General features: G+C 37.2%; 1 protein-coding gene across 2 annotated transcripts in view; it reads left to right on the top strand.

Moving 5' to 3' along the window:
* LOC131160075 (NADH--cytochrome b5 reductase 1-like) overlaps nt 1-26,382 on the top strand; it is a 59,667-nt gene extending 33,285 nt beyond the window's left edge. For both annotated transcript variants that reach the window (XM_058115394.1, XM_058115395.1), the window contains 3 exons: nt 12,830-12,895; nt 25,737-25,823; nt 25,911-26,382. In XM_058115394.1, the coding sequence (XP_057971377.1) occupies nt 12,830-12,895; nt 25,737-25,823; nt 25,911-26,003 (246 nt within the window). In that variant the 3' untranslated portion in view covers nt 26,004-26,382. The remainder of the gene's footprint in view (nt 1-12,829; nt 12,896-25,736; nt 25,824-25,910) is intronic.
* The last annotated feature ends 1,093 nt before the right edge of the window (nt 26,383-27,475 follow it).

Genomic DNA, 27,475 nt, shown 5'->3' with positions numbered 1-27,475 from the left:
TTATTTAAGTTTTGTGATCTTTCAAATATGACTTCAATAATCATTATTTTCAATTGATTTTTTTTTTTTTGCATTTTTATCATAATAATTTCTACATTTTTAATAAAAATAACAAATCATTTGTTTGGATTTTCTTGTTATCTTTCAGACGGACTAATAAAAGTAATAAATAACAATTAACAACAACAAAAATAACAAAAAAAAAAAAAATTATTATTGTTAATATGGTTGTATTCTTGTTATTAATTGATTGTGGTTGTTGTTATTGGGTTGCCAACAAGGGTAGCTTGGCACTCCTAAACAAGAAAAATAGGGATTTTTTTTCTTTTAAATTGGTAAAACTAAATAAAATGAAATTGCCAATTTTTTTTTTTTTAATAAATGAATAAAGAAAGCTCTCAAGTCTAATAGAGAGTGGATTTGGGAGTTGATTTGTGCGTAAAGAAGTTGATTGGCATTATAATTATTATTATTATAAATCAGTATATTATTATTATTATTATTATTATTATGGTAATCGTAGTATACATATTTACAATATTAATTATTATTATATTTTATTTATAAAGTATTATTTTCTAACACTATTTTTTTTTGGATAAAGACAGTTCTATTAAAGCAATAAACAAAGTGCAAAATAGAGGACTATACGTCTAGTAGTCGTCCCTGGAAACAAAGGATACAAAAAAAACTATAAGCTACTAAATGAACCATGAACAACAGTACAAGTATTAATTACAAAAGTGGTACCGTCCGATATCCTGTGTGTCAACAGAACAACAAACAGCAAAAGCCTTGCTGTCCACAATTCTTTCCTTATTTCAGCTCACAATTATTTCCTTATTTCTCCATTCATTATTCTGTACAGTTAGCATATATTTTTGACAGATTATAGTTTACATGTATAGGGCTTGAAAGATTATAGTTTACATGTATAGGGCTAGAATCATGCTGGAACTTATTTGCTTTCCATGTATAGCATTCTTGTAAAGTCTATATATAATATACAGAACTCAAGGCCAAACCATTTGGCCATTCACACAATACTTTGACATAGTATTAGAGCTAGCCGACTGCTAATTTTTTTTCCCCTCAATTTTTTTTTTTTTTGTCTTCTCGGTTTTGGAGGTGTCTCGTTTCTGTGGCTGTCTTGGGTCTATTCTCTTCTGGAATTTTTTGGTTCTCTGTTTTTCGGTATTTCTGTGACTGAGTGGCTGTCGAAACAATTTTTTGTTGCTGTACCGGTGCTTCTCTGTCCTTGTGATTCTTGGCGCAGCAGGTTTCTTGGTTCGCAATTTATTTTTAGTGTCGATCGGAACAGCTTTCTGTTGCTGTTTCTTGTGCTTCTATGTCCTTGTCATTCTTGGCACAACAGGTTTCTTGGTTCACGATTTATTTTTTAGTGCAGGCAGGTTGAGTACCTGCGTTAATTTATTTTTGGGCTTCTCGATTTTCTGGTAGTATTTTTCTTTCAGCACAATTTGTTTTTTTGGGCTTCTCGATTTTCTCCTTTATTTAGCATGACCTCCGCACCTGTGTGTGCCAAGTTTACGGGCAACAATTATTCTACGTGGGCTTTTCAATTTGAACTTTCCTTAAGGGAAAAGGTCTCTAGGGTCATATTGATGGCATGGGTTGTGCACCTAATCCTGATAAATCCAAAGATTTAGCGGCTTGTCCTTCATGGACTGTGCTTGATGCTCGGATTATGTCTTGGCTTCTTGGCTTGGTTGAGCCCCATATTGACCCCAACTTGCGGCCTAATCGCACCGCTCAATCCATGTGGACTTACTTAAAAACAGTAAATCATCAAGACAACGGTGCCCGCCGTTTTCAGTTAGAGCATGCGATTGCCATGTTTTAACATGACAATCGCTCCATCCAAGACTATTATTCGGCGTTTCTGATTCTTTGGAACAAATATTCTGATTTGGTTACCGCATATGTTCCTGTTGCCTCTCTTTCCATTATTCAATGTCTTCACGAGACTAGTCGTCGTGATCAGTTTCTTATGAAACTCTGTCCCGAGTATGAATTTGTTCGCTCTTCTTTGCTGAATCGCTCTCTTGTTCCTTCTCTTGATGTTTGTTTTGGTGAATTACTTCGTGAAGAACGACTTAGTACTCAAGTTACTCTGGCACAATCTCATGGTAGTTCAGGGTCCGTCCCTATGGCTTATGCTGCTCACCAACGAGGAAGCCTGCGCATTCTAGCACCTTTCAGTGTTTTTGTTGCAAATAATTTGGGCATATTACTGCTAATTGTTCCAAGGAATACTGCTCTTATTGCAAGAAGAAGGGTCACATTGTCAAAGACTGTCGTATCCGCCTGTAGAATCGTCAGGCTCAGGCATTTCAGACTTCTGTTATTGTACCCCCCACAGTGACTTTTGTGGCCTTTGGCTCTTCTTCAGGTGACTCCTTTGTTCCTCCTGCAGCGAATTACCGCACACTCGAAATGGTGCAACATATGCTAATTTCGGCATTATCAGCAATGGGGCTCCAAGGTAACAATTCTACTAAACTCTGGTATTTAGACTCGAGTGCCTCTAATCACATGACAAATAATCCCACTACTTTGTGTCATGTTCGGCCCTACGCTGGTCAATCTGCTATTCAGACTGCCAATGACAGTTCTTTGCCAATAGTTGCCGTTGGAGATGCCTCGTCTAAGTTCACTGATGTGTTTCTTGCTCCTCTGCTTTTCACGAATCTTATTTCTGTTGGTCAATTAGTTGATAACAATTGTGCTGTAATTTTTCTGGTGATGGTTGTGTTCTGTAGGACTAGGTAACAGGGGGAGCCGATTGCGAAGGGACCTAAAGTGGGGCGCTTCTTTCTACTACTTTTGCCTGTTCCAACACTTTCTCCAGTTTCTTCTATTAAGTTTTTTTCTTGTAATAATGTTTCAGATCTTAGTATGGTGTGACATCGTCGTTTAGGCCATCCCAATACTTAGATCTTATCCCATGTATTGAACTCTGGTTTACTTGGTAATAAAGAACGTTCTTCTCTATCTCTTGGGTGTGCTTCTTGCAAACTTGGTAAAAGCAAAACTCTTCCCTTCCCTTTGCATGCTAGTAGAGCTTCTCAGTGCTTTGATCTTATCCATAGTGATGTTTGGTGACCTTCCCCGGTTAGTTCACATGAAAAATTGAAATACTATGTGACTTTCATTGATTATTATAGCAGGTTTACTTGGGTCTACTTTCTTCCCTCTAAATCTAAGGTTTTTCGTACTTTCACTGAGTTTTTAGCGTATGTTGACAATCAATTTTGTGCTTCTATTAAGACATTACGCATAGATTCTGGTGGTGAATATTTGTCTACTGAGTTTCAGGCTTTTTTGGCTTCTAAAGGTATTAAATATCAGCGTTCATGTCCCGCTACTCCCCAACATAATGGAGTAGCCAAACGCAAAAATCGTCATCTCCTAGATGTGGTATGTACTCCTTGCTGGAATCTTCTGTTCCATCCATGTTTTGGGTTGAGGCTCTGAAAACTGTTACTTGATTAGTCGTTTACCTTCTCAAGTCCTGCCCATGGAGTCTCCCTATTTCCGCTTATATGCTAAGCAACCTATTTACGATAACCTCCGTACCTTTGGTTGTGTATGTTTTATTCATTTACCTTCTCATGAGCGACATAAATTATTTGCTCAATCTGTTCGATGTGCATTCTTGGGATTTAATGTGTGTTAAAAGGGATTTGTTTGCTATGATCCTACATTACATCGTACACGCATTTTGAGGAATGTTATTTTCTTTGAAAATCAACATTTCTTTCCTGTGTCCTCTGCGCCCTCCTCTTTTACTGTGATTCCCTCCCTCCTTTGAGGAGCAGTTCTCGGATCCTCATCAAGTCAATTCTTGTTTTAAACCAAGTATTGTGTATACACGATGCTTTCGCCCATAGTCTCTTTCAGTGGCTCATCCGATATCTGATCCTACCATGCTCCAGATTCAGTCAGTTGCAGCACCTCCAGAGCCTTTGGTACGTCGCTCTCCTTGAGTGTTTGTACCCCCGGATAGGAATGGGTTTCCCTCTTCCAGTTGTGGCAATTATGTTTTAGCTCTTACTGCTGCATTGTCCAATTTTGATATTCCCACATCCTACTCACACGCTGCTAAGCATGATTGTTGGCGACAAGCTATGCAGGAAGAAATTGCAGCTCTAGTGGCCAATCACACCTGGGACATTAAGCCTTGTCCTCCCACCATTGTTCCTCTGGGTTGCAAATGGGTTTACTCAGTCAAGGTCCGATCTGATGGAAGTTTGGATTGTTACAAAGCTCGCCTTGTTGCACTTGGGAATAATTAGGAATATGGTGTCAATTATGAAGAGACCTTTGCTCCTGTGGCTAAGATGACGATTTTGGCTATTGTTGCTTCCAGTGATTGGCCACTACATCAGATGGATGTCAAGAATGCTTTTCTTCACGGGGATCATAAAGAGTGTATTTATATGAAGCCACCCCTGGGCTTGTTTCCCTCTCCGACTTCACATGTGTGTAAGCTTCGTCGCTCTCTTTATGGTCTCAAACAAGCTCCGAGGGCCTGGTTTGATAAATTCCGCAGCACTTTATTACAATTTTCATTCAAACATAGCAAGTATGACACTTCATTGTTTCTTCGGAAATCAGACATGGGTATTGTTGTTCTTTGGTTTATGTTGATTGTCTTGTGGTCATTGGTTCTGATTCTGCTTTACTTGCTTAGCTCAAGACTCATCTCTCTAAGTCCTTTCATATGAAAGATCTTGGGTCTCTCACATATTTTCTTGGTCTTGAGGTGCATCGTAGTCCGTCTGGTATTTCACTTAATCAACATAAGTATGCTAGTGACTTGGTGGCTACAGCTGGCCTTCAGGAGGGTACTTCTGTTGATACTTCCATGGAATTAAATGTCAAGCTTTGCAAAGAAGAGGGTGACTAACTTGCTGATCCCAGTTTATATCGGAAGTTGGTGGGTAGCCTTGTCTTCTCACCATTACTAGACCAGACATTTCTTTTGTTGTACATCAAGTCAGCCAATTTCTTCAGACTCCTTGACATTTTCATTTGGCTGCTGTTCGTAGGATCGTATGTTATGTTCAGGGCACTTCTACCTGTGGTTTATTCTTCTTTGCAGGCAATTCTACTCACCTTGCTGCTTATAGCGATGCTGATTGGGCTGATTGTGCGGATACACGTCGCTCCATTATTGGTTGGTGTGTGTTCTTAGGTGATGCATTGATCTCTTGGAAGAGTAAGAAGCAAGATAGAGTTTCTAAGTCATTGATGGAATCTGAATACTGGGCGATGTCTCTTGCTTGTTTTGAAATTATTTGGCTTCAAGGTTTGCTTGTTGAGCTAGATTTTTCTAAGACCGATACTACACCTCTAAATGCCGATACTATGAGTGCTATCTAGATCAATCTTGTCTATCATGAGCGCACAAAGCATGTTGAAGTCGATTGTCACTCTTTCCGTGAAACATTTGAAGCTCGTCTCATCACTCTACCACATATTTCTTACTGAATTACAAATTGATGATATCTTCACCAAGGCTCTCACTTGTCATCGACATTGCTTCCTAAGTAGCAAATTGATGCTTGTTGATCAACCCGCATCAATTTGAGGGGGCTGTCAACGGAACAACAAATAGAAAAAGCCTTGCTGTCCACACTTCTTTCCTTATTTCAGCTCACAATTATTTCCTTATTTCTCCATTCATTATTTTGTACAGTTGGCATATATTTTTGACAGATTATAGTTTACATGTATATGGATGGAATCATGCTGGAACTTATTTGCTTTCCATGTATAGCATTTTTGTAAAGTCTATATATAATATACAAAACTCAAGGCCAAACCATTTGGCCATTCACACAATACTTTGACACTATGAGGTCGAACAATAGTAATCTCTAAAAAAATCTAGAGAGTGCATCCAAAAGGATGCAAGAAAAATTGCTCCATCTCAAAGTAATCGTGGACAGATTGAGCGACCTTTAAAAAATGCTTCCTCTCAGCCCATAGAGTCCAAAGGATGGCGAAGGCAACCACAAACAAAGAGCCATTTCGTTTCTATTCTTTCCAATACCTCAGAAGTTGACCAGTAACAAGTTTCCCACTTTTCTTGGGGCCGCCCGCTGTTCCCCTCCTCAAGCGAAAGGGGCATTCAAGAGCTCTGATGCTACTTTGTGATGCACAAAAATATGGGCACTTGTTTCGTAACTTGCATAACACGTGATGCACATGTTAGGATTGAGAGCTTTATGGGGCCTTCTCCTCTAAAGCAAATCCTGCGTGTTAATCCTTTCTATGATTAGGATTCAATCAAAGGCTTGAATCTTCCTAGGGACCTTAGCCCTCCAAAGAATGTGGTTCCGAGGAAAAAAGTTGAGGAAGGGAGGTTTTAAAAGGTGGGATAGAAAGGATTTAGAAGTGAATGTATGTGAAGGATCACCCTCCTACACTCTTTTGTCCTCATGTGCTCTTTGACCTCTCTTTCATTGAGCTTCCTAAAGAAATAGAAATCCCAAGGACCCCCTCAGAATAAATGAAGGAGTTGATAGGAGCATTATAAAGCAAAGAAATCTTTAATAAACAAGGAAATTTCAACTCCAACAAAGACTCCTCCACCCACATGTGCCAAGAGTGGACTTTTTTTGTTGTTGCTATTACTCACTTTAAATCGAATAAGAGGAAAGAAAAGCTACTTTGGACATGAATTTCATGGATACACTTGAGAGGTAATGCCACTGCCTCTTCTCTCCCACCTGTTCTGTTTAATCCCATAATTGCTCTTAATCACATTATGCCATGGGGAGTCAACTTCTAGAGTGAATCTTTAAAGAAGGGAGGTGTTTTTGGATAACACATTCTTGGTGCCCAAACCACCCTTAGAGTTAGGTCTGCTAACCACATCCCAGCTGACTAGGTGGTCTCTCCTTACCTCGTAACCTTAACCAAAGAGAGAATCCTAAAAAAGTAGATGTTATAAATAGGAATATTAGATAGTAAGGCATTAATTCAAATGGCTCTGGCCCCAAGAGAGAAATAAGCCCTCTTCCAACCCTCCAATCTCCTAGCCACCTTATCTACCATTGGATCCTAGAATATGTTAAAATTTGGGATACTCAAACAGTAGGCCGTCATTGTTATTGTTGTTATTATTATTATTGAGTTATTTTTTTTACTTCTATTATTATAGCTATTATTATTTCTAGCATTTTATTAGAATAACATCATCGTTGGTCATTTATCATGTTAATTATTATGTTATTATTATATTGCCAGTATCATCATCATCATCATAATCATCATAATTGTTATTCTCGATTTCAATTGTACGATTCGTATTGAATAGGAAGGAAATTGAGTGAAATCGTTAGGGGAATTGAGTAATAAGCTGAATCAAAGGAGAATCAACTGATTCAGGTAGTGAATCGATGAATCGAATCGAATTGCATGATTCGATCAATTCACTTCTCTTGGCAAACGTCCATATCCTACTGCTTTAAAGGCAAAAAAAAACTCAATTTTACCCTTATTTTTTTGCACGATTTAGTTAGTAGTGCCCTTTACGTAGCTTCTGTTCCAAAGGAGAGAAGAAATGAGACCTTTGGCCTTCCCTTCAGCACCCCTTTGTTCTCTCTTCAATCATTCCTTCATGCTCTGCTTCTGCCATTGAACTCTTAAGGACTGCCAGTCGTCTCCCTCTATTATTCTGTTCTGCTATAGAAGAAAGACCAGAGACCATCTCTTCTAGGCATTCTTATTCTCTGCTCTTTCTGCCATTGAAGAACAACTTGTGAGTCTCGTGACAGGGGAGAAGACTCAGCGTTGGCTGCAGAGAACCAGAACAGGGGCTAGCTGAGAAGAAAAACACTCGTCTGTACTGGTATATAACTTTACTTGGTTGCCATCATTTCATTATTTATTCATTTTTTATATTTTAATCAGTTTTGATTATACTTTTAATTTACTTTTTCTACTTATTTTAGTTGTTAAAGTTTTAAAGAAAGCCTATATACATTAAAAATGATATTTTTTCTTTTGAAACACAATACACTTATAATCTTTATTGCTTTTGATGACACATTCTCTTAAAATAGTCTTAAAAACCACAAAATTTAGTTTTTTATTAATATTTTCTTGATTCATTCTCTTATTTTTTTAAAGAATGCGTACACTTGTTAAATATATTGCATAAACTATTCAACAATTAATAGAATATTGTAACGGACTATTGAAATTTGTGATGTTTTATTATATTCAATTATTTATTATAGTATCATACCACTAGTATTATAGAATATATTGTTATAATAAATTAGTAATATAGTTATAGAAATATATATTTATTTTATACTTCTTTAGTTGTTTCTTACTCTTTTTGAATATGTTTTTTATTGTATTTATTTGTAGGTTGAAAATTGAAATTTGACTTGGAAAGTTTGTGCTTATTTGAGTGTTGGAGTGTGGGAAGATGACTTCTAATTCAAGTGCTAAGCCTAGATAAAAGAGTTCCAACACTGTGAAGATCCTACATGGGATCATTGTTCCCGAATCAACGATAATAGGATGCACTTGAAGTGCATTTATTGTGAGCTTGAAAGATGGGGTGGCATAATTAGAATGAAGCATCTTTTTCCAGGGGATCATGTTAATGTTGTTCCTTGTAACAAGTGTCCAGAAGAGGTGAGGGAAAAATTTGTGAAATCTTTTGGAAGGAGTAAGACAAAAGAATGTTGACAATGAATAAGAAATTTTTCAAGAAGAGTTTGGAAAACAGGAACTATAAGTTCAAATTATAGGAGGACAAAAAAGAGGCACCATGGATGCATTCGTAAGTAAGGGCAAAGGAGTTAAGGAAAAGGGTTTGAGCAACAAACCTTGAATGTGTTGGTGAAAAATTGGGAGCCAGTGGTTCAAAGCATTTGCTGGTTTTTATATGGACATGCTTTACCATTTAATTTCATGAAGAGTTCTTTATTTGCATCAATGATGAAGATGGTTGGGTACAACAAAGATTAAATGCTCATATTTTTGTTGAGTACAATATTCAACTAGAGCTAAGGCAAGGGAGGAGGCAACAAAGAGGTGAGACACATGATCCAATTTATTTATCAGACATGGAATTAGATGATGAATGGATTACCAAAAAGGAAGACCCTTGTTTACCAGAAGACATTTCATGGCTGAATGTCAATGAGTGCTTTGAAGATAATGGAGGAGTTGGAAATAGCAAGAATAGAAAGAGAAGTATGAGCTGTATGACTTTATATTTGTTGACTCTATAATTAATTAGTTTGTGAATGGAGGATGGAGCTGTAAAAATAATTGTCATGTTTTAATAATTTTATAATGTCATATGATAATGTAGGACCAAGGAACATGAGATTTGATTTTAGAGGAAAAGGCGAAATGTTGAAGAAGATGATATTGAGCTGATTAATGAAGAGGAAGGAGATGAAGAAGAAGAGTAACAAGAAGAGATGATTATGGTAGATGATGAAGATGATGATGATGGCGATGATGACGATGACCAAATTAGGGGAATGGGATGATGAATGATGATGCACCCCACTGCACTTGAGTGACATATTCTATTATAGATGGTTTAGAGTTTAGTTTATTTTGTTTTATGAATATGAGATGTTGGCTTCTAGATATCTTTTTTGTTTTTGAAGATGATGTCTCATAACACGTGTTAGACTTACAGTTTTGTGGCAATACATGCAGAGTTAAATAGATCGTTGTAGGATTCAGACCTACGAAACTTGCTTCAATGGCAAGCTTTGTTCTAGTTAACAACATGATTGATTCATATTTGTTGACATTTCAATGTATTTTGCTAATTTATTTTTTGTTGTACATAAGTGCATGTCATTTGGAATCAATTCTTCAAATTTTGTACCGAATCTTATAATTCTATTTGATTCTCGTTTCACTAAATTGGAATTCCAATTCATGATTTGAATCTCGATTTGACAGCTATTATTATTATTAGTATTAGTAGTAGTAGTAGTAGCAGCAGCAGCAGCAGTAGTAGTAGTAGTCGGTATTATGATTATTACAATTAAAATTTGTATATTTTATTTGTAATATCCATAATTTTTTTTTTCTTATCATGATATTACAATTAAAATTTGTATATTTTAATTGTAACAATCATAATTTCTTTTCTTTCTTATTATGATCATTACAATTAAAATTTGTATATTTTAATTGCAATAAGCGTATTTTCTTTTCTTTCTTATCTTTCTTGTATAAGGCAACACACAGAAAGCAGTGGTAACCATCCTTTGAATGGGTGCTAATAGGGGTGTTGGTTGGCAATTGAACTCTCAATTTCACTGTTTTTCTAGACCTGAGGGCTTTTATTTATTTATTTATTTATTTATTTTCTTTCTTTTATTTGCAGAAAAGAAAAAGAAGTAGTTGCGAGTCCCAGATCATTCTTATCATTATTATTATTTTGTTATTATATTTATTGTTGTTGTAATTATTATTTTTTTTGATCTGAAAATTATAATTATAAGACCAAAAAGACACGTACAGTATCACAGGGCATACCCAGGAGACGGAGAGCAGAACTCCCGAACAAGCAACTGCAAAGCAGTACAATCAAGAGCCAAACAAAGGCCAAGACTGCAAGCAGCAAACAGAACTCAAATACATCAAGAACCTGGGCATTCCCAGGGGCCAGAGCCATATCAACTACTACTCAATTACATCAAAACTTGGACATTCCCAGGGGCCAAAAGCCATAAACTACAACTCAAATACAAAGGAAAGGAAACTTCTCATAAACAATTCTATATAAGTGAGTCTGAACAACTTTGATTATAGCATCCTGATGGGTAACCGAGCCTTCAAATCTCCTTTTGTTTCTGAAATGCCAGATGCTATATACCGTGATGGCCAGGCAGGTCCTCTTAGATACAGGCCACACTCCTGTAACCTTGACCTCTTTTTGAAGCCATTTGAGGGTTGCTTTAATAGTGGACATGGATATTGTTATGCCTAGCCAGCCCCTCAAACTACTCCACACAGCAGCAGACACTCTGCATTGAAAGAATAGATGGTCAAGTGTCTCCATTTCTGAGTTACAGAGAACACAGATTTGGTTGAGTCCTTCCGCACTGATCCTGTCACAACTCTGCAGTTTACCCTTAGCAGCAAGCCACAAAACAAAAGTGTTTCGGTATGCATCCATTTTTCCACACCAGATTCTTCCAATGAACATTGCATCCCCTATTTCCCCTAAACTGACAAGCTTTTGAGCAAAGAAAATTCCCACCCACAGTCCACTATTTTTAAGAATTTAGTAGTAAGTAGTGTATTATGATTATTATAATTAAAATTTGTATATTTTAATTGTAATAATCAAAATTTCTTTTCTTTCTTATCTTTCTTGTATAAGGCAACACACGGAAAGCAGTGGTAACCGTTTTTTGAATGGGTGCTAATAGGGTTGTTGGTTGGCAAATGAACTCTCAAATCCACTCTGTTTTCCTAGACCTGAGGGCTTTTATTTATTTATTTTCTTTCTTTTATTTGCAAAAAAAAAAAAGGAAAAAGAAAAAAGTAGTGGTGGCGACTCCCAAATCATTCTTATCATTATTATTTATTGTTATTATTATTATTGTTGTAATTATTGTTGTTGTTATTATAGTTGTTCACAGTTGAGATACTGCCAACTCATGTATTTTTAAGAATTTAGCAAGGGTTATAATTGTATTTCAAAGATAAGTGTTAGGAATGAAATTGTAACTCCTACCTATGAGAGGAGGAATCACTGTTCCATTGGAGAATTGGCATTCCTAGACTTCCGGCTTAACACTCTGTGACAGTTTAACATAGATATCAAACTCTCCCTTGAATAACACTCTGTGACAATTTAAAACAAACTTGTGATAAATGCAGGCAGCAAAATTTGAGCCCAGGCCCTATAAGCTATCATGTTTAGTCACCACTTGAGCTATAAGCTTGAGTTGTTAAATCCCTAGGAATGGTTTTACTATATAACATGTCTCCTAGCAAGAAGAATTGGATCCAAGACCTCTGAGAAATGGCTATGACACCGTCTTAAGCAACCACTCAACTTAAAAGCTTAAGCTGCTGTGTTATTGGCTCACAATGGATATCAAGTCGTAAAATTTACGAAAGTTGAAGGACTATCTAGTTCTTTTTTGAGTACTGGTTACCTTCTTTTTATTTCTGCTAATTAATTTTAGACCATTTTGACTATATTTTTTTTTTTAGTTTCTTCTTTTATAGATTCCAAGTCCTGATTTTATATGCTTAAATATAACAATTTGTTCATGGTGAACTTGTGATTGCAATCTCCTTTTTTTATCTTTATTTTTATTTATTGTATATTACTTAATTTGTTTTGCATACTTTTTATATTTACAGAAAATATAAGTGTTTATGCATCTGCTATACAGTTACTAACTATAGAAAAATTTAATCATTTAGGAATTAATTGGAGAATTTCTAGCATGATTGGATCATTTTGCTTCTTTGGAGCTTGATTGTAGATATTTTCTTTTCTTTTTGATGTCTTGTTGGAGGATGCTTTATTCTCCATTCTTTTTTTGTTGTGCTTTTTCTTTCTCTTTCTAATTAAGTTCTTTGCTTATCTAGAAAAAAAAAAATGACGATGAGACATATGAAGGTGGTCAAAAATGGCCTCTAAAAAGAAGGCAAAAGAATGAGGAAGAGAACTTAAGAAAGAAAAGAAAATACACACAACAGAAGAGTTGGACACTGTTGCTAGTAATTTGGACTGCTGGTTGATGCAATAGGATTAACTATAGTTTAATGAATGTTGCAGGAAGAGTTGGACACTATTGCTAGTAATTTTCCACAACGCTTTGCTGTGTACTATGTTCTGAATCAGGTATTGTTCTTTCCATGTGCTGCAGCAATATTGTTTATATTTTAGCATTTTTTTAGCAATTAAGTTGCTTAATGTTCTTGCAAGCTTTTTCTAAAAGTAGAAAATTTTTCTTGCTTTCTTGTTAATTAAAAAGTATTTGTTGATACTGTTAATTGAATATGGGCTTCTATTGTTAACTTTTTTTCCTGATCCAGTTCTATCAAGCACCAACCAGAGCTCAATGCACTCCGCCGTCCTTCTGTCGATTCCCTCGAGCAGGTCTTCGAGCAGAAAAATAACTCTCTTGCTCTGACATGTCTTCTAGAATCTCTCCCTTGCTCTGACACTCTCATATTCATGATGGGCTTTCTCTCTTGCTCTTGTTTTCACTCTCGCTCTCCTTCTCTCTTGCTAAAGTACTCCTTCGTCCATGAATTAGTTTGAAGGAAGGTATGGAGGAGAATCTCCTCAAGTCAGTGCAGATCGAAAGCAAGACATCCAATTTGCATTTGGAAAAGTTTGGGGAAGGAAGGTTTTGTTCACTTGGAGGAGAATTTTTGAGCCGAAAATTGGTGGATCAGGATCACTCTTTCGGCTGCAAGGTGGACGTGTTATTTATCTCCCTTAATTTACAGCTTGGAGCATTTCTCTCGCCACAAAACATTTGGTGGATGGCTTTTTTGGGCTGTGATTAGATTGAATCGCGAAGGGGCTCTTGGAAGTGGGAGTGCAGTCAAACAAGAAGAGAAACTCTATATTCATTCCAGCCCCCGCGCGCGGGGGAGGGGGGGGGGGGTGGGGTGGGGGGTTGAAAAGATAGAATTGGTACAGCTTCATTGAAGCCTTGGAGCTGGTGGGAGGTAAGCAGAAGATCCCTATCCCAAGGGAGAATTTGAAAAGGAGCTTGCACAACCAAACAGTCATCGTAGTTGTAAGGATGCCTTTGTTGGAGAATTCCATGGAGCAGCTGTTGGTTTTAGGTAAATCACCTTATATAGTGGCCAAAGTTTGGAAGAGGTGGCTGTGGAGATAGGACAACACAGATGGGCATCACAAAATTGATTTTGGGCAAAGAGAGAAAATGGAGGAGAAAAATCATCATGGTACCTATTCTACGACTGGGGGAGATGGATATGCAAAATGAGAAGTTAAGTGGTGGACAGATGGATGGGGAAGGGATTTATTGAAGATAGATGAGTTTGCTAGTGGTGTTTATATGGAGGATGGGTGTAAGGAGGCTCTTGTGTAGGATTATGGTTTGACTGTTTGAAATGGGAATCAAGATGATGCAAGATTTAGTAACAAGGCAAGGATGGATGGGGTAAAGGAGTCTCAGGTTGTTCATAGGGCATCAGCATTAAAGGTTCATGCTCGTGGGAAGCAGAAGAGCAAGGAAATTTGGGATGACTCAATTGGGAAGAGTCTTAGGGAAGATGGAGGCTGTTTAATCTTCTCACGAAACATTGATGGTAATTTTTACATTGAAGGCTCAAATGGAATGAAAACAGTATTAAATATAAAAGTTATTAGGGAAACTTTGTTGGTGAAGAAGAAATGGGGAGACATATCAGATGAGGAGGGTGATATGGATAGTGATTTTGATTGTGATGAAAGGCTTTTTTAGACAAGGTTCGTGTACAATTTGGTTATGGTTTAGGTGATTATGATTTTATGGGAGCTCATTGTTCATCTCCAATGGATGATCTAGAGGGAGTTCTTGGATTGATGAATGATGAATTAGAAGTGGTTGAAGATAAGATCAAGAAGAATGAGATAAATACTATTTTTTTGTCTTATATTCAACATGTGCTGGATAAAAAGGTATGCGGCTAGTAGACTTGGAAGGAAAGGAAGTTCTCTTGGATGAAGGCAATCAAGACTAGGAAGGGGCAATGGGAATTGGAAATTTGCATTGTTCCATCAATTATGATGGAAATGTCTGAAAAGAGGTTTTCTTAAGCAGTGTTTTGTTTAAGCTTAGTAGGGTCTTGGGTGGAGGGTAATAGTGGTGGATTGTGGGCAATTTTGGTTTGGGGTGGTCTTGATTTTTGTTTTTATTATTTTATTTTATTTTCTTTGAGGATTCCTTATCCTCTATTGCTTGTATCTTCTCTCTCTTAATATATCTTTTTTATTATCTAAAAAAAATAGAAATTCTTTTTGTTGTCTTGGGTGGAGGGTAATACTGGTTTGTATCGTGGGCAGTTTTGATTTGGGGTGGTCTTAATTTTTTATTTATTTATTTGTTTTTATTTTCTTTGAGGAATCCTTATCCTCTACTACTTGTTTCTTCTCTCTCTTATTGTATTTGTTTTATTAATTTTTTTTTAAATAGTATTTCTTTTAGTTGTATTAATTCTACGATTTCTTTCATGAACTTAACGACCATGTGGGATTAGTGAGCTTAATACTCTTGTTCAGGTTATCAAGAATGTCTCTTCACTTCTCATAAGGTGGATGTCTATAGATTCTTAAGTCTAGTGGTTGCTGCTTGTGTTGGCCTTTTGTTCATGTTTTGATTTTATTTGACTCATCCCCTTCTTTGTATTGATTTGAGGGTTTAAAAATGTCTTCAAAGTCAAAACTTCAATGGGAACACCTATTGTAAGTTTTATATTCTTTAAATTTCAAAAAAGGAGGTATGTTATTGCTCAAAGCTCTTTTCCTCAGTGTATGTGTCTTCTGCAGGGAAGATGCTAAGATGGCTGTCTGCTTGTTTTCATATGCCTTTGTGCCTCTCTTCCTTAATGTATGTGTCTTTTTTAGGGAAGGTGCTAAGATGGCTGTCTACTTGTTTTCATATGCCTTTGTGCCATCTCTGTTTGGTTGATCTGGCACATTTTATTGAGTTCTCATTTTTCTTTGAAAAGAATTATTTGTTTAATTTTGCTTTTTTTTACTTGGAATGTTTTATCGATAACATTAATTTCAGCAACGCCAACTTGAGATTGAGTTGGGAGGAAACTACTTTGTTCTGATCTATCTTCATAAATTGGTTGGGCAATTTGATATTCTATTTTTATTCCTTTGAGTTTTTTCTGGAATATTAATTTTTGATGAAGATGGCTTAAATTCTTCAAATTCAGAGGTATTTTGCCTATACTGGACAAAAGATCTTTGCCTACAAAGAAGGCTTTCTTTGACTGTTTTGAAATTCTTCAATTGACTCATCACTTGTGACCATATTATATATGCTAAATCTGATTCCTAAATCTCCCGAGTTGTATGTAATGAATCCTTCAAAATTTCTATTTGATATAGTTTGAATTTGTGGTTTGCTTACTTTTGGTTTAGTCAGTTCTTTTGATAGATTGATTTCTCTCCATTTTAGAATTTTGGGGACTAATAAACTTGTGTGTCCTGTTGCCTCAAAACAAATTGTTTGGCTTGGAGGTACATCTGGAGGATTGAATAGAGGGGTTATTCCAGATGTTAGGACTCTATAGTGGATTTTGTAGATTATTTTGTATGTTGCAACACCATGTTTAAATTGGTAATTATGAGTTTGAATATATGAGATTAAGCATTTTTCCTCTAAATCATCAGCCTTTAGATTGATTGTAAAATCTGGATAACATTTAAAATAAACTGGTTCTTTTGTGAGGGAAGTTTCAACCATCCCTAAACTAGATTCTTTGTAGTCTGAGATCCTATCATCTCTTAGACAAATCAAGAGGGAATTGTTGAGACCTAATTTGGATTTTGGTTTAATTCCAATTTGTACACATCCTATATGAAGATTGTTATATCCTAATTTGCCATATCCTCTCAAGGATTTTTATGATAGAAGTTTGGTTGTATAAAATTTTCCTGTAAATTTAACAGCAATTTATTTTAATTTTTGTCCTATCATGGATTTAAATTCTAATATCTTGCCTTTTTTGTAAATTGTATTTTTATGTAGATCAAGTAATTTCCAATTTGAAAGTTCTTATCATCCCAACATGACTCTTGACTTATTATTGTTTTGCTAGTTTCACAGTCTAGATGGCGCTACTGGAACTCAAGACACTAGACATAAGTAATTTTTAATCTTGACTTTCACAAAATTTTTCAGCTGCAACGGCCTAGCACACTGGATTTATTGCCCTTCCTCTCCATAAAATGGGACTCACTACCCTAGCTTACTGTCTTTTAAGCATAGAATCTTCCACTCTGGAATTTGATTTGGTTTTCTTGGGTTGAGGCTGGAATTTGATTTGGTTTTCTTGGGTTGAGGCTTGCCTAAGAATGATTTTTGGTCAGAGGTGGGGTGGGTAACTTGGAGTGGTATAAATTTGGGTGCTAGTGGTGATGAACACCCGCAACTTGGGTCGATCAATCAAGAAGTGGGTGAATTGAATTTGAGTGGTATAACTTTGGACCAAAATGGTGATGCACACCCAGAAACTGAAGTTGGGGCTCCACCCTCGTCCGAGTCCCTTGCACCACAGACAACTAATACACCAAAACAATTGCTTGTTGAGGATGTTCCTGAACTAGTTAGAAAACGGCTACCACAGTGTCACACCAAAGGTATTCCTAAACCCACATATGAACCCGATCCTTCTAGTAAAGTTAAATATCCTTTGAGTCACTATGTGTCTAACCATCATTTGTCGGAATCGAATTAGTCATTTGTGAATCAATTATCTACTGTATCTATTCCTGACAGTGTGCAGGAAGCCTTAGCCGACCCAAGGTGGAAAGCTGCTATGAATGAGGAAATGAAATCCTTGCAGAAGAATAAAACTTGGGAAATTGTTGATTGTCCACCAGGAAAGAAACCAGTTGGATGCCGGTGGATTTTTACTGTGAAGTACAAAGCAGATGGTACAATTGAATGCTTTAAAGAAATATTGGTTGCAAAAGGATACACCCAAACCTATGGGATAGATTATACAGATACTTTTGCACCCGTAGCTAAAATCAACACAGTTCGAGTTTTGTTGTCTCTAGCTATGAACTTGGATCGACCATTACAACAATTTGATGTGAAGAATGCCTTTCTACATGGCGAGTTGTCCGAAGAAGTCTACATGGATCCCCTACTAGGAAGGATGATACCAGAAATACATAACTAGGTGTGCAGGTTAAAGAAATCATTGTATGGGTTGAAACAATTTCCAAGAGCACGGTTTGGAAGGTTCACAAAGGCTATGATAACCTTTGAGTACTATCAGAGCAATTCAGACCACACTTTATTCCTGAAGAAACGACAAGATAAAATCACTGCACTTATCATATATGTAGATGACGTGGTAGTCACAGAAAATGATCATGAAGAAAGGAAAACACTACAGAGTTACTTGTCCAGAGAATTTGAAATGAAAGACCTCGGTCTTTTGAAAATTTTCCTTGGAATTGAAGTGTCCCAATCTGTTAAAGGGATTCTCGAAGGAAATATACCTTAGATTTGTTACAAGAAATTGGTATGTCAGCATGTCAACCAGCTGATACACTAGTGGAAGAAGGTTTGAAATTATGTGTTGAGTCTAATCAGGTACCAGTTGATAAAGGGAGATACTAGAGACTTGTAGGAAGATTGATGTACTTAGCACACACAAGGCCTAACCTTGCCTATGCATTTGAGTATTGTCAGCCAATTTATGCATGATCCTGGAGAACAACATATGAATGCTATTATGCGTATTTTGAGATATCTAAAGCCGGCTCCTGGAAAGGGAATTTTGTTCTCTAATAATATAGATTTTCAAAGCATAGGAGCCGGAAAGGGAATTTTGTTCTCTAATAATATAGATTTTCAAAGCATAGAAGCATATGCTGATGCTGATTGGGCTGGAGCAGTAGATGACAGGCGATCTATTTTAGGATATTTTACCTTTGTAGGTGGTAATATAGTTACATGGAGCTGCAAAATACAAAATGTTGTTGCACGATCAAGTGGAGAAGCTGAATTTAGAGGTATGGCACTTGGAGTTTGTGAAGTGTTATGGCTAAAGCTTCTCTTGAGGGATTTGGGCTATTTGCCTCAGCAACCAGTTCAACTATATTGTGACAATAAAGCAGCATGCGATATTGCTCATAATCCGGTTCAACATGATCGCACAAAGCTTGTAGAGGTAGACAAGTTTTTCATTAAGGAGAAGTTGGATGAGCGAATTGTGGAGTTGCCTAACATTTGATTAGAGGATCATCTAGCCGATATCCTCACTAAAGCAGTTTCACATCGAGTGTTCTCAAAGTTTCTGAGCAAGTTGGGCATGCGTGACATCTATGCACCAACTTGAGGGGGAGTGTTGAAATATTGGGTTGATCTTGTAATTAACTTAATTTGGGATTCTTTCCTATTCTAGAGACAATGTAGCTGTCTAGTCATTATATGTATAGCTTGATTATAGGAGATCCATCTATATATTTGTACATATGAATTCATTGAAATATACTGAACAAAAATATTATTCTCACACTCTGTTTTTTCAAGTTATTAGTTGAGACCACACATCATAATTTGTCTCATTGAGTACAATCCATGTGTTGAAGGATGAACCTTCAGTTTGAATTATAGGAGTAGACTTGTTCCTAGATGTTTTAGGATCTAACTTGCTTATGGTGACGTGAGTAGGTTTTGGAATTTTTTCGGTGCAGCGTCAATGGAAACGATTGGGGAAAAAAAAAAAAAGGAGAGAGAGAGCCTTTGGTAATTGGGTCTGATGTTTGATGGGATTTGTTCTATTTTTTTTCTGGTTCTAGTCGAGATCTTGATGACCCAAGCAATGGCGAACCGACCCAACGTCGGTTTAGAGACGAATACACCACAGATGGTGCAGCTGCAGAGGGGTGTTGTGGATTGGGTTCCAGATCCCCGACTTTGAGCAGAGAAGGGCCGCGGGAGTGCGAGAAAGAAGAAGGAGCCGTTGGAGCGCGACGGCTGTTCGTGGCGGTTGCGGTTACAGAGAGAGAGTCGCATGTGGCTTTGTGATCGGCGATCAGTGATTAGCAATCGGTGATCAACGTTTCACGGTGGACCAGTGTATAACATTCTTCTAATTCAGGAACAAGTTACTTTCTCAAAATTTCACCATGGATTTGTTCAAATTTAGCATCTAATCCAGCAAGGGAAATATGCATCCTTTGTCACGCTGAATTGATTTTCGGTAAGATTCAACATCTTTCTCACTCTCCATAATCACCTTATCACGATGATCCAACTCACCAAAAATTTCGGTTACCTCTTCATAATACACAGAGAGTACTCGGTTGTTCTGTTTGGCAGAGAAAGTTTTTTGATTTAAGGCAAAAACTTGTAACTCATCTGCTTCATCATAAAAAGCTTTGGAAAGAGCTTTCCAAATATCACGTGCATTGGGTAAGCGAATGTATCGCTTCATAATTTTTCTGAGACATAGACATCAGCAGCCATTGCTTGACCTTTTGATTGTCTGTGTACAACTTTTCATATTGATCAACCTTCTCGGTAGGTAGTTGTGAGTTTCCACGAATAAAGGAGAGTTTCTCCTTCTCTGCAAGTGCATATCCATTAGTTGAGACCACACATCATAATTTGTCTCATTGAGTACAATCCTTGCATTGAAGGATGAACCTTCAGTTTGAACAATGGTAGGAGTAGATTTATTCCTAGATGTTTTAGAGTCTGACTTGCTCATGGTGACGTGAGCAGGTTTCGGAATTTTTTCGGTGTAGGGTCAATGGACACGATTAGGATAAAAAAGAAAAGAAAAGAAAAGAGAGAGCCTTTGGGAACTCACTCTGATGTTGGATTGGATTTGTTCTATTTTTTTTTTCCCTGGTTCTGGCTGGTTCTAGCTGAGATCTTAACGACCCAAGCAATGGCGAACTGACCCAATGTCGGTTCAGAGACGAATATGCCACAGATGGTTCAAAGATGAATATGCCACATATGGTGCAGGCACAGAGGGGTGTGGTGGATCGGGTTCCAGATTCCCTGGCTTCGACTAGAGAAGGGCCGCCGGAGCGTGAGGAAGAAGAAGGAGCCGCCGGAGTGTGACGGCTGTTTGTGGCGGTTGTGGTTACAGAGAGAGAGTTGTAGGTGGCTTTGTGATTGGCGATCAGCGATCAACGTTTCGCAGGAATTGGCGTGTTTGAGGCTGAAAATATTGAAGACTTGGAGAAGGAAACCTGATGCAGAGATTCAAAATCAGGGATCTTGGGTTTGTAGAGTTCAAACCTAATGGATTTTTTGGATTTTGCAGATCAAGTTGGGTTTGCAGATCAACTCTCCTTTATTCGTGGAAACTCACAACTACCTACCTAGAAGGATGATCAATTTGAAAAGTGGTACACAGACAATCAAAAGGTCAAGTGATGACTGCTAATGTCTATGTTTCTGAAAATTATGAAGCGATACATTCGCTTACCCACTGCGCGTGATATTTGGAAAGCTCTTTCCAAAGCTTTTTATGATGGAGCAGATGAGTTACAAGTTTTTGCCTTAAATAAAAAAGCTTTCTCTGCCAAACTAAACAATAGAGTACTCTCTGTGTATTACAGAGAGGTAATTGAGATTTTTGGTGTGTTGGATCATTGTGATAAAGTGATTATGGAGATTGAGAATGATGTCAAATCTTACCGAAAATCAGTTCAGCGACAAAGGGTGCATATTTTCCTTGCTGGATTAGATGCTGAATTTGAACAAATCTGTGGTGAAATTTTGCGAAAGGAACCTGTTCCTAAATTAGAAGAATGTTATACACTTGTTTGTCGTGAATTTGTTCGACGCACAATGATGAATGGAGACTTTGAAAAATCAGAAGCTTCACCCATGGTGGCTTGACACCGGCCTCCTCAAAACCGGTAGGACCAAATAAAGTCCAGCCATCACAAGACAAATAATGGAGCCGACAAATTCACTTATAAATGCACTCATTGTAATCAATCTTGTCATACCAAAAGTCGATGCTTTGAACTTCTGGGGTATCCAGAATGGTGGGATCACAGTCGTGATCCACGGAAGAGGAATCCCAAGAAGACCACTACTGCTGCGATTGTTGAAACAAACGTGGCGGTTGAGGTTGCTGAAAAGGCTTCAGCATTCGCAGCAGTTGCAAGTAATGGTGGTAAGGTTTTAAATATGTCTACACCTGTTTCTAATAGTGCATGGATAATTGATTCTAGTGCTATAGATCATATGATATTTGATTCTAGGTAGGTCTCAACCCTTAGACCGTCTTCACAAATGTCTGTTTCCACTGCCAATGGTACTTCGAACCCAGATATTGGGGAAGGATCCTTGCCCCTCACTGACATTTTGAATTTAGATTCTGTTTTAGTTGTTCCATCTTTGAACTATAATCTTTTGTCAGTTTCCCAAATAACCTTTGCCTTATTTTGTGTTGTAATTTTTTGGCCTGAATTTTGTGTGCTTAAGGACATTCAAACATGGCAGACGATTAGTTGTGGTGTTAGGCGAGGGAAGTTGTATTACCTAGACTTGGTGTCAAAGAGTTTAGACAAGTTGGGTCAAGCTCTGAAGGTGGATGGTTCTGAGGGGGGAAAGAAGAGATCTGACATCTGGTTATGGCATCGACGTCTTGGGCATACTTCTTTTGGTTATCTCAAGAAATTATTTCCTAATTATTTGCAAAATTTGATGTTGCTAGTTTCAAATGTGATGTTTGTGAACTTGCAAAGAGCCATCGTGCTTCATTTCTATTAACTTTGAATAAAAGTTCAGTTCCTTTTACGGTTATACATTTTGATGTTTCGGGTCCATCCAAAGTCACTACCTTGGGTGGATCATGTTGGTTTGTTATTTTGATTGACGATTGTACCAGGATGACCGGGGTGTGCTTGATGAAGTCCAAAGGGGAAGTGAACTTGTTATTTCAAAAATTTCATAAAATGGTTCATACTCAGTACAGTGCACATGTTAAGGTCCTCCATAGTGACAATGGAGGAAAATATCAGAGTTCTGAATTGCAGCAATATTTGGAAGCACACAGAATTATTCATCGAACTACTTGTTCCTATACATCCCAACAGAATGGGGTAGTTGAGCGAAAAAATGGTCACATATTGGAGGTTGTCCATGCTTTATTGATAGAAGCTCAAATGTCGTTATCTTATTGGGGTGAAACACTTACTTCTGCAATGTATTTGATCAATCGAGTACCCTCGAGCAATATTGATTTCCAGACACCATCCTAAGCTCTTTCTAAAGCGATTGTTGCTCCAACTGTTCCAAACTTAACTCCTCATGTCTTTGGTTGTGTAGCATTCATACATCTTCATATGCATCAGTGCACCAAGTTGACACCTCAAGCATTGAGATGTGTCTTTCTTAGGTACGCTACTCATCAAAAGGGGTACCGATGCTATCATCCTCCAACTCGAAGAATGTTTATTACTTTGGATGTTGTTTTTCATGAAGACTCCATGTATTTTTCCTCTGATCCTAAACTTCAGGAGGAGTACCAAGAGGAAGTTCAGACTCTAGACTATGATGTTCACATTTCTAAAGATGGGAAGCTCCCTAAACATGGTAACCATGATGTGGGTAACTTGGATACAAGTGGTATAAATTTGGATGCTAGTGTTGACGAACACTCACAACTTGGGCTGACCAATCAAGATGTGGGTGAATTGGATTTGAGTGGTATAACTTTGGACCAAAGTGGTGATGCACACGCAGAAACTAAAGTTGTGGCTTCACCCTCATATGAGTCCCTCGCACCATAAGCAACTAATACTCCAAACCAATTGCTTGCTGAGGATGTTCCTGAACTATTCAGAAAACAGCTACCACAACGTCACACTATAGGTATTCCTAAACCCACATATGAACCTGATCCTTCTAGTAAAGTTAAATATCCTATGAGTCACTATGTGTCTAACCATCGTTTATCAAAATCAAGTAAGTCATTTGTAAATCAATTATCTACTGTATCTGTTCCTAATAGTGTGTAGGAAGCCTTAGCTGACCCAAGGTGGAAAGCTACTATGAATGAGGCAATGAAATCCTCGTAGAAGAATAAAGCTTGGGAGCTTGTTGATTGTCCACCAGAAAAGAAACCAGTTGGATGCTGGTGGACATTGTGAAGTACAAAGAAGATGGTACAATTGAACGCTTTAAAGCAATATTGGTTGCAAACGGATACACCCAAACCTTTGGGATTGATTATACAGATTCTTTTGCACCCATAGCTAAAATCAACATAGTTCAAGTATTGTTGTCTCAAGCTGCGAGCTTGGATTGACCATTACAACACTTTGATGTGAAGAACGCCTTTCTACATGACGGGTTGTCCGAAGAAGTCTACATGGATCTCCCACTAGGAAGTATGATACCAGAAATACGTAGTCAGAAGGTGTGCAGGTTAAAGAAATCATTGTATGGGTTGAAACAATCTCCAAGAGCATGGTTTGGAAGGTTCACAAAGGCTATGATAACCTTTGGCTACCATTAGAACAATTCATACCACACTTTATTCCTGAAGATATGACAAGATAAAATCACTGCACTCGTTGTATATGTAGATGACACGGTAGTCATAGGAAATTATTCTAAAGGAAAACACTACAGAGTTACTTGTCCGGAGAATTCAAAATGAAAGACCTCGGTCTTTTGAAAATTTTCCTTGGAATTGAAGTGCCCCGATTTGATAAAGGGATCTTTCTCTCTCAAAGGAAATATACCTTTGATTTGTTACAAGAAACTAGTATGTCAGCATGTCAACCAGCTGATACACCAGTGGAAGAAGGTTTGAAATTATGTGTTGAGTCTAATCAGGTACCAATTGATAAAGGGAGATACCTGAGGCTTGTAGGAAGATTGATGTACTTAGCACAGACAAGGCCTGACCTTGCCTATGCATTGAGTATTGTCAGCCAATTTTATGCATGATCCTGGAGAACAACATATGAATAATGTTATGCATATTTTGAGATATCTAAAGTCGGCTCCTGGAAAGGGAATTTGTTCACTAAAAATATAGATTGCCAAAGTGTGGAAGCATATACTGATGCTGACTAGGGTGGAGTAGTAGATGACAGGCGATCTACTTTGGGATATTTCACCTTTGTAGGTGGCAATTGCGTTATATGGAGAAGCAAAAGACAAAATGTTGCATGATCAAGTGCAAAAGCTGAATTTAGAGGTATGATACTTGGAGTTTGTGAAATGTTATCGCTAAAGCTTCTCTCGAGGGATTTGGGCTATCCGCATAGGCAACCAATTCGAGTAAATTGTGACAATAAAGCAGCATGTGATATTGTTCATAATCCGGTTCAATGTGATCGTACAAAGCACATAGAGGTAGACAGTTTTTTCTTTAAGGAGAAGTTGGATGAGCAAATTGTGGAGTTGCCTAACATTCGATCAGAGGATCGGCTGGGCGATATCCCCGCAAAAGCAGTTTCAAATCGAGTGCTCTCAGTTTTTGATCAAGTTGGGCATGTGTAACATCTATGCACCAACTTGAGGGGAAGTGTTGAAATATTGGTTTGACCTTGTAATTAACTTAATTTGGGATTCTTTCCTATTTTAGAGATAATGTAGTTGTCAGTCATTATATATATAGCTTGATTATAGGAGATCCATCTATATATATGTACATACGAATTCATTGAAATATACATAACAAAAATATTATTCTCACACTCTGTTTAAGTGACAGTGCATGGATTGCGCGTGCCCAGCACCCTTACTTTTTTATTTTTGTTTTTTAAAACCAGTCAGTTGCTCAAAATTCTAAATGATTTTACTATGATTGGTTGGTAGATAATGTAGATTATTAATCCTTGTGAATGGTTTTTGGTCTCCCGGAAAGGTGCTCTCAGGCTGTGTTTGGCATTCTTGTTTCTATATGGTGAAATAATTTATCGATTGTGCATTAAACAAAATTCTGTCACTGACCCCCAACTTGCCTCAACATATTCTCAGCCACCTGTGGGATGGGATGGCGGAGTTGGTTTCGTATCAAAGGACATGATCCAAACCCACTGCCCAGGGCCAGCCCCTGATATTCAGGTCTCTCTCTTTCTCTCTCTCTCTCTCTCTCTCTCTCTCTCTCTCTCTCATTAATTTTAACCAGAAATGCATCCTACTATTATGCAGATATTAAGGTGTGGGCCGCCGCCCATGAACAAAGCCATGGCTGCCCACCTTGATGCTCTTGGCTACACTGCGCAGATGCAGTTCCAGTTCTGAGCCGCTAATGTCCAGCTTGTAATTCATTCTTGTGTTCCAAATACTGATTTTTGTAGCTCCCATCCACTGGAGAAAGTGAATAATTTGAAGAGCCTTCTGGTTTTTCCTCCTGCGGCTCAGGGAATTCTACATTCTTGTTGTAGCATGGAGAAGACCTTTGTCAGCAATTGAAAGCACTGTTGGTGTTCTGTGTCCTAGACTGTTTTTCCATTTAAACTAATTAGCTGGCGGGTTATTGGCTCAACAAGCAGTACCACAATTCATAACCAGATTTATTTTTGCCCACGCTCTATAACCAAATTTTGTGTAATTCGGGACTAGGGATTTTGTTTTGACCAAAAACTAATAAAATTTGTCAATCAAGTCCTTTTAAAGATTATTCAGGCGTAAAAGTGATCAATACATGCATCATGATGATTTTCATGGTGGTTGAGCTATTTGATTTGGACTTGCACATATTGTTGCTTGACAAGTTAATGTTAAAGCTTGATATATGATCCACAATCTAAATGTTTAAACTTTTAGGTAGAGTGATAATCTAGCATGATATCAGAGCTCTGGTTACTAGGAGGTCCTGGGTTCTAATTTTATCGACTGTCTTTGTTTTGTGATATTATTTGTCATTTGTTTATCTCTTCACGTGCTGTTGGGCTGCACGTGCGGGAGAGTGTTAAAACTTGACATACATTGTTGGCTCACAACCTAAAAACTTAAAAGGTAGAGTGGTAATCTAAGACAAGGTACTTTCAACATATAGTTTTTTTGATTTTGAATGTGGATTCTTCTTAACTCCAATCTTGTCGGAAGAAAGAGCATGAAGATAATGGGGGGCATATGATTTTATGCCTTGGGGGGACTCACAAGCAAATTGTGTCGATGCATATTAAATAAGCTACAAAGAGAATTCAAGTGAGTCCTATGAGTAACTTCATCTTGCTTCATAGCTTCAAGTTGATTTAGTCTACTTCCAATTCAGACTCATTAATTAAAATTATTTTTAAAATTACTTTAGATTAAGCACTTTTCAATTAACATTTCTTTTAGAGGAAGAACCAACAACTTTGATAATATGATTAAGGATCATTTGGAACTACTTCTAAAAAAGTACTTCTATGCAAAAGAATACTTATTTGAAAAAGTACTTACCTAAAAATAATCTAAAATTACTTATTATAAGCACTTTTTCTATTTAAGCATTTTTTTTAAGAAAAATATATTTTTGAAAAATACTTATTTTTCTTTTAAAAAATAGTTTGAAAAAGTATTTTTTTTTAATATGAATTCATATTTAGGTGTAAATCAAATACTATTTATTGACATAAGTACTTGATTTAAATACTTTTAATAATAAGTACTTGTTTTTTAAGGCATTTCAAACGAAAACCTAAATTCGAGAAATAAGGTCAATCAAAATAACTTGTATCGGATTCACTATTAATATTATTCGAAGGTGGTAGACAACATAATGAATG

The sequence above is a fragment of the Malania oleifera genome, chromosome 7 (assembly GCF_029873635.1).
Source record: "Malania oleifera isolate guangnan ecotype guangnan chromosome 7, ASM2987363v1, whole genome shotgun sequence".
Taxonomy (NCBI): domain Eukaryota; kingdom Viridiplantae; phylum Streptophyta; class Magnoliopsida; order Santalales; family Ximeniaceae; genus Malania; species Malania oleifera.
This window is presented reverse-complemented; position numbering and strand designations above follow the sequence as displayed.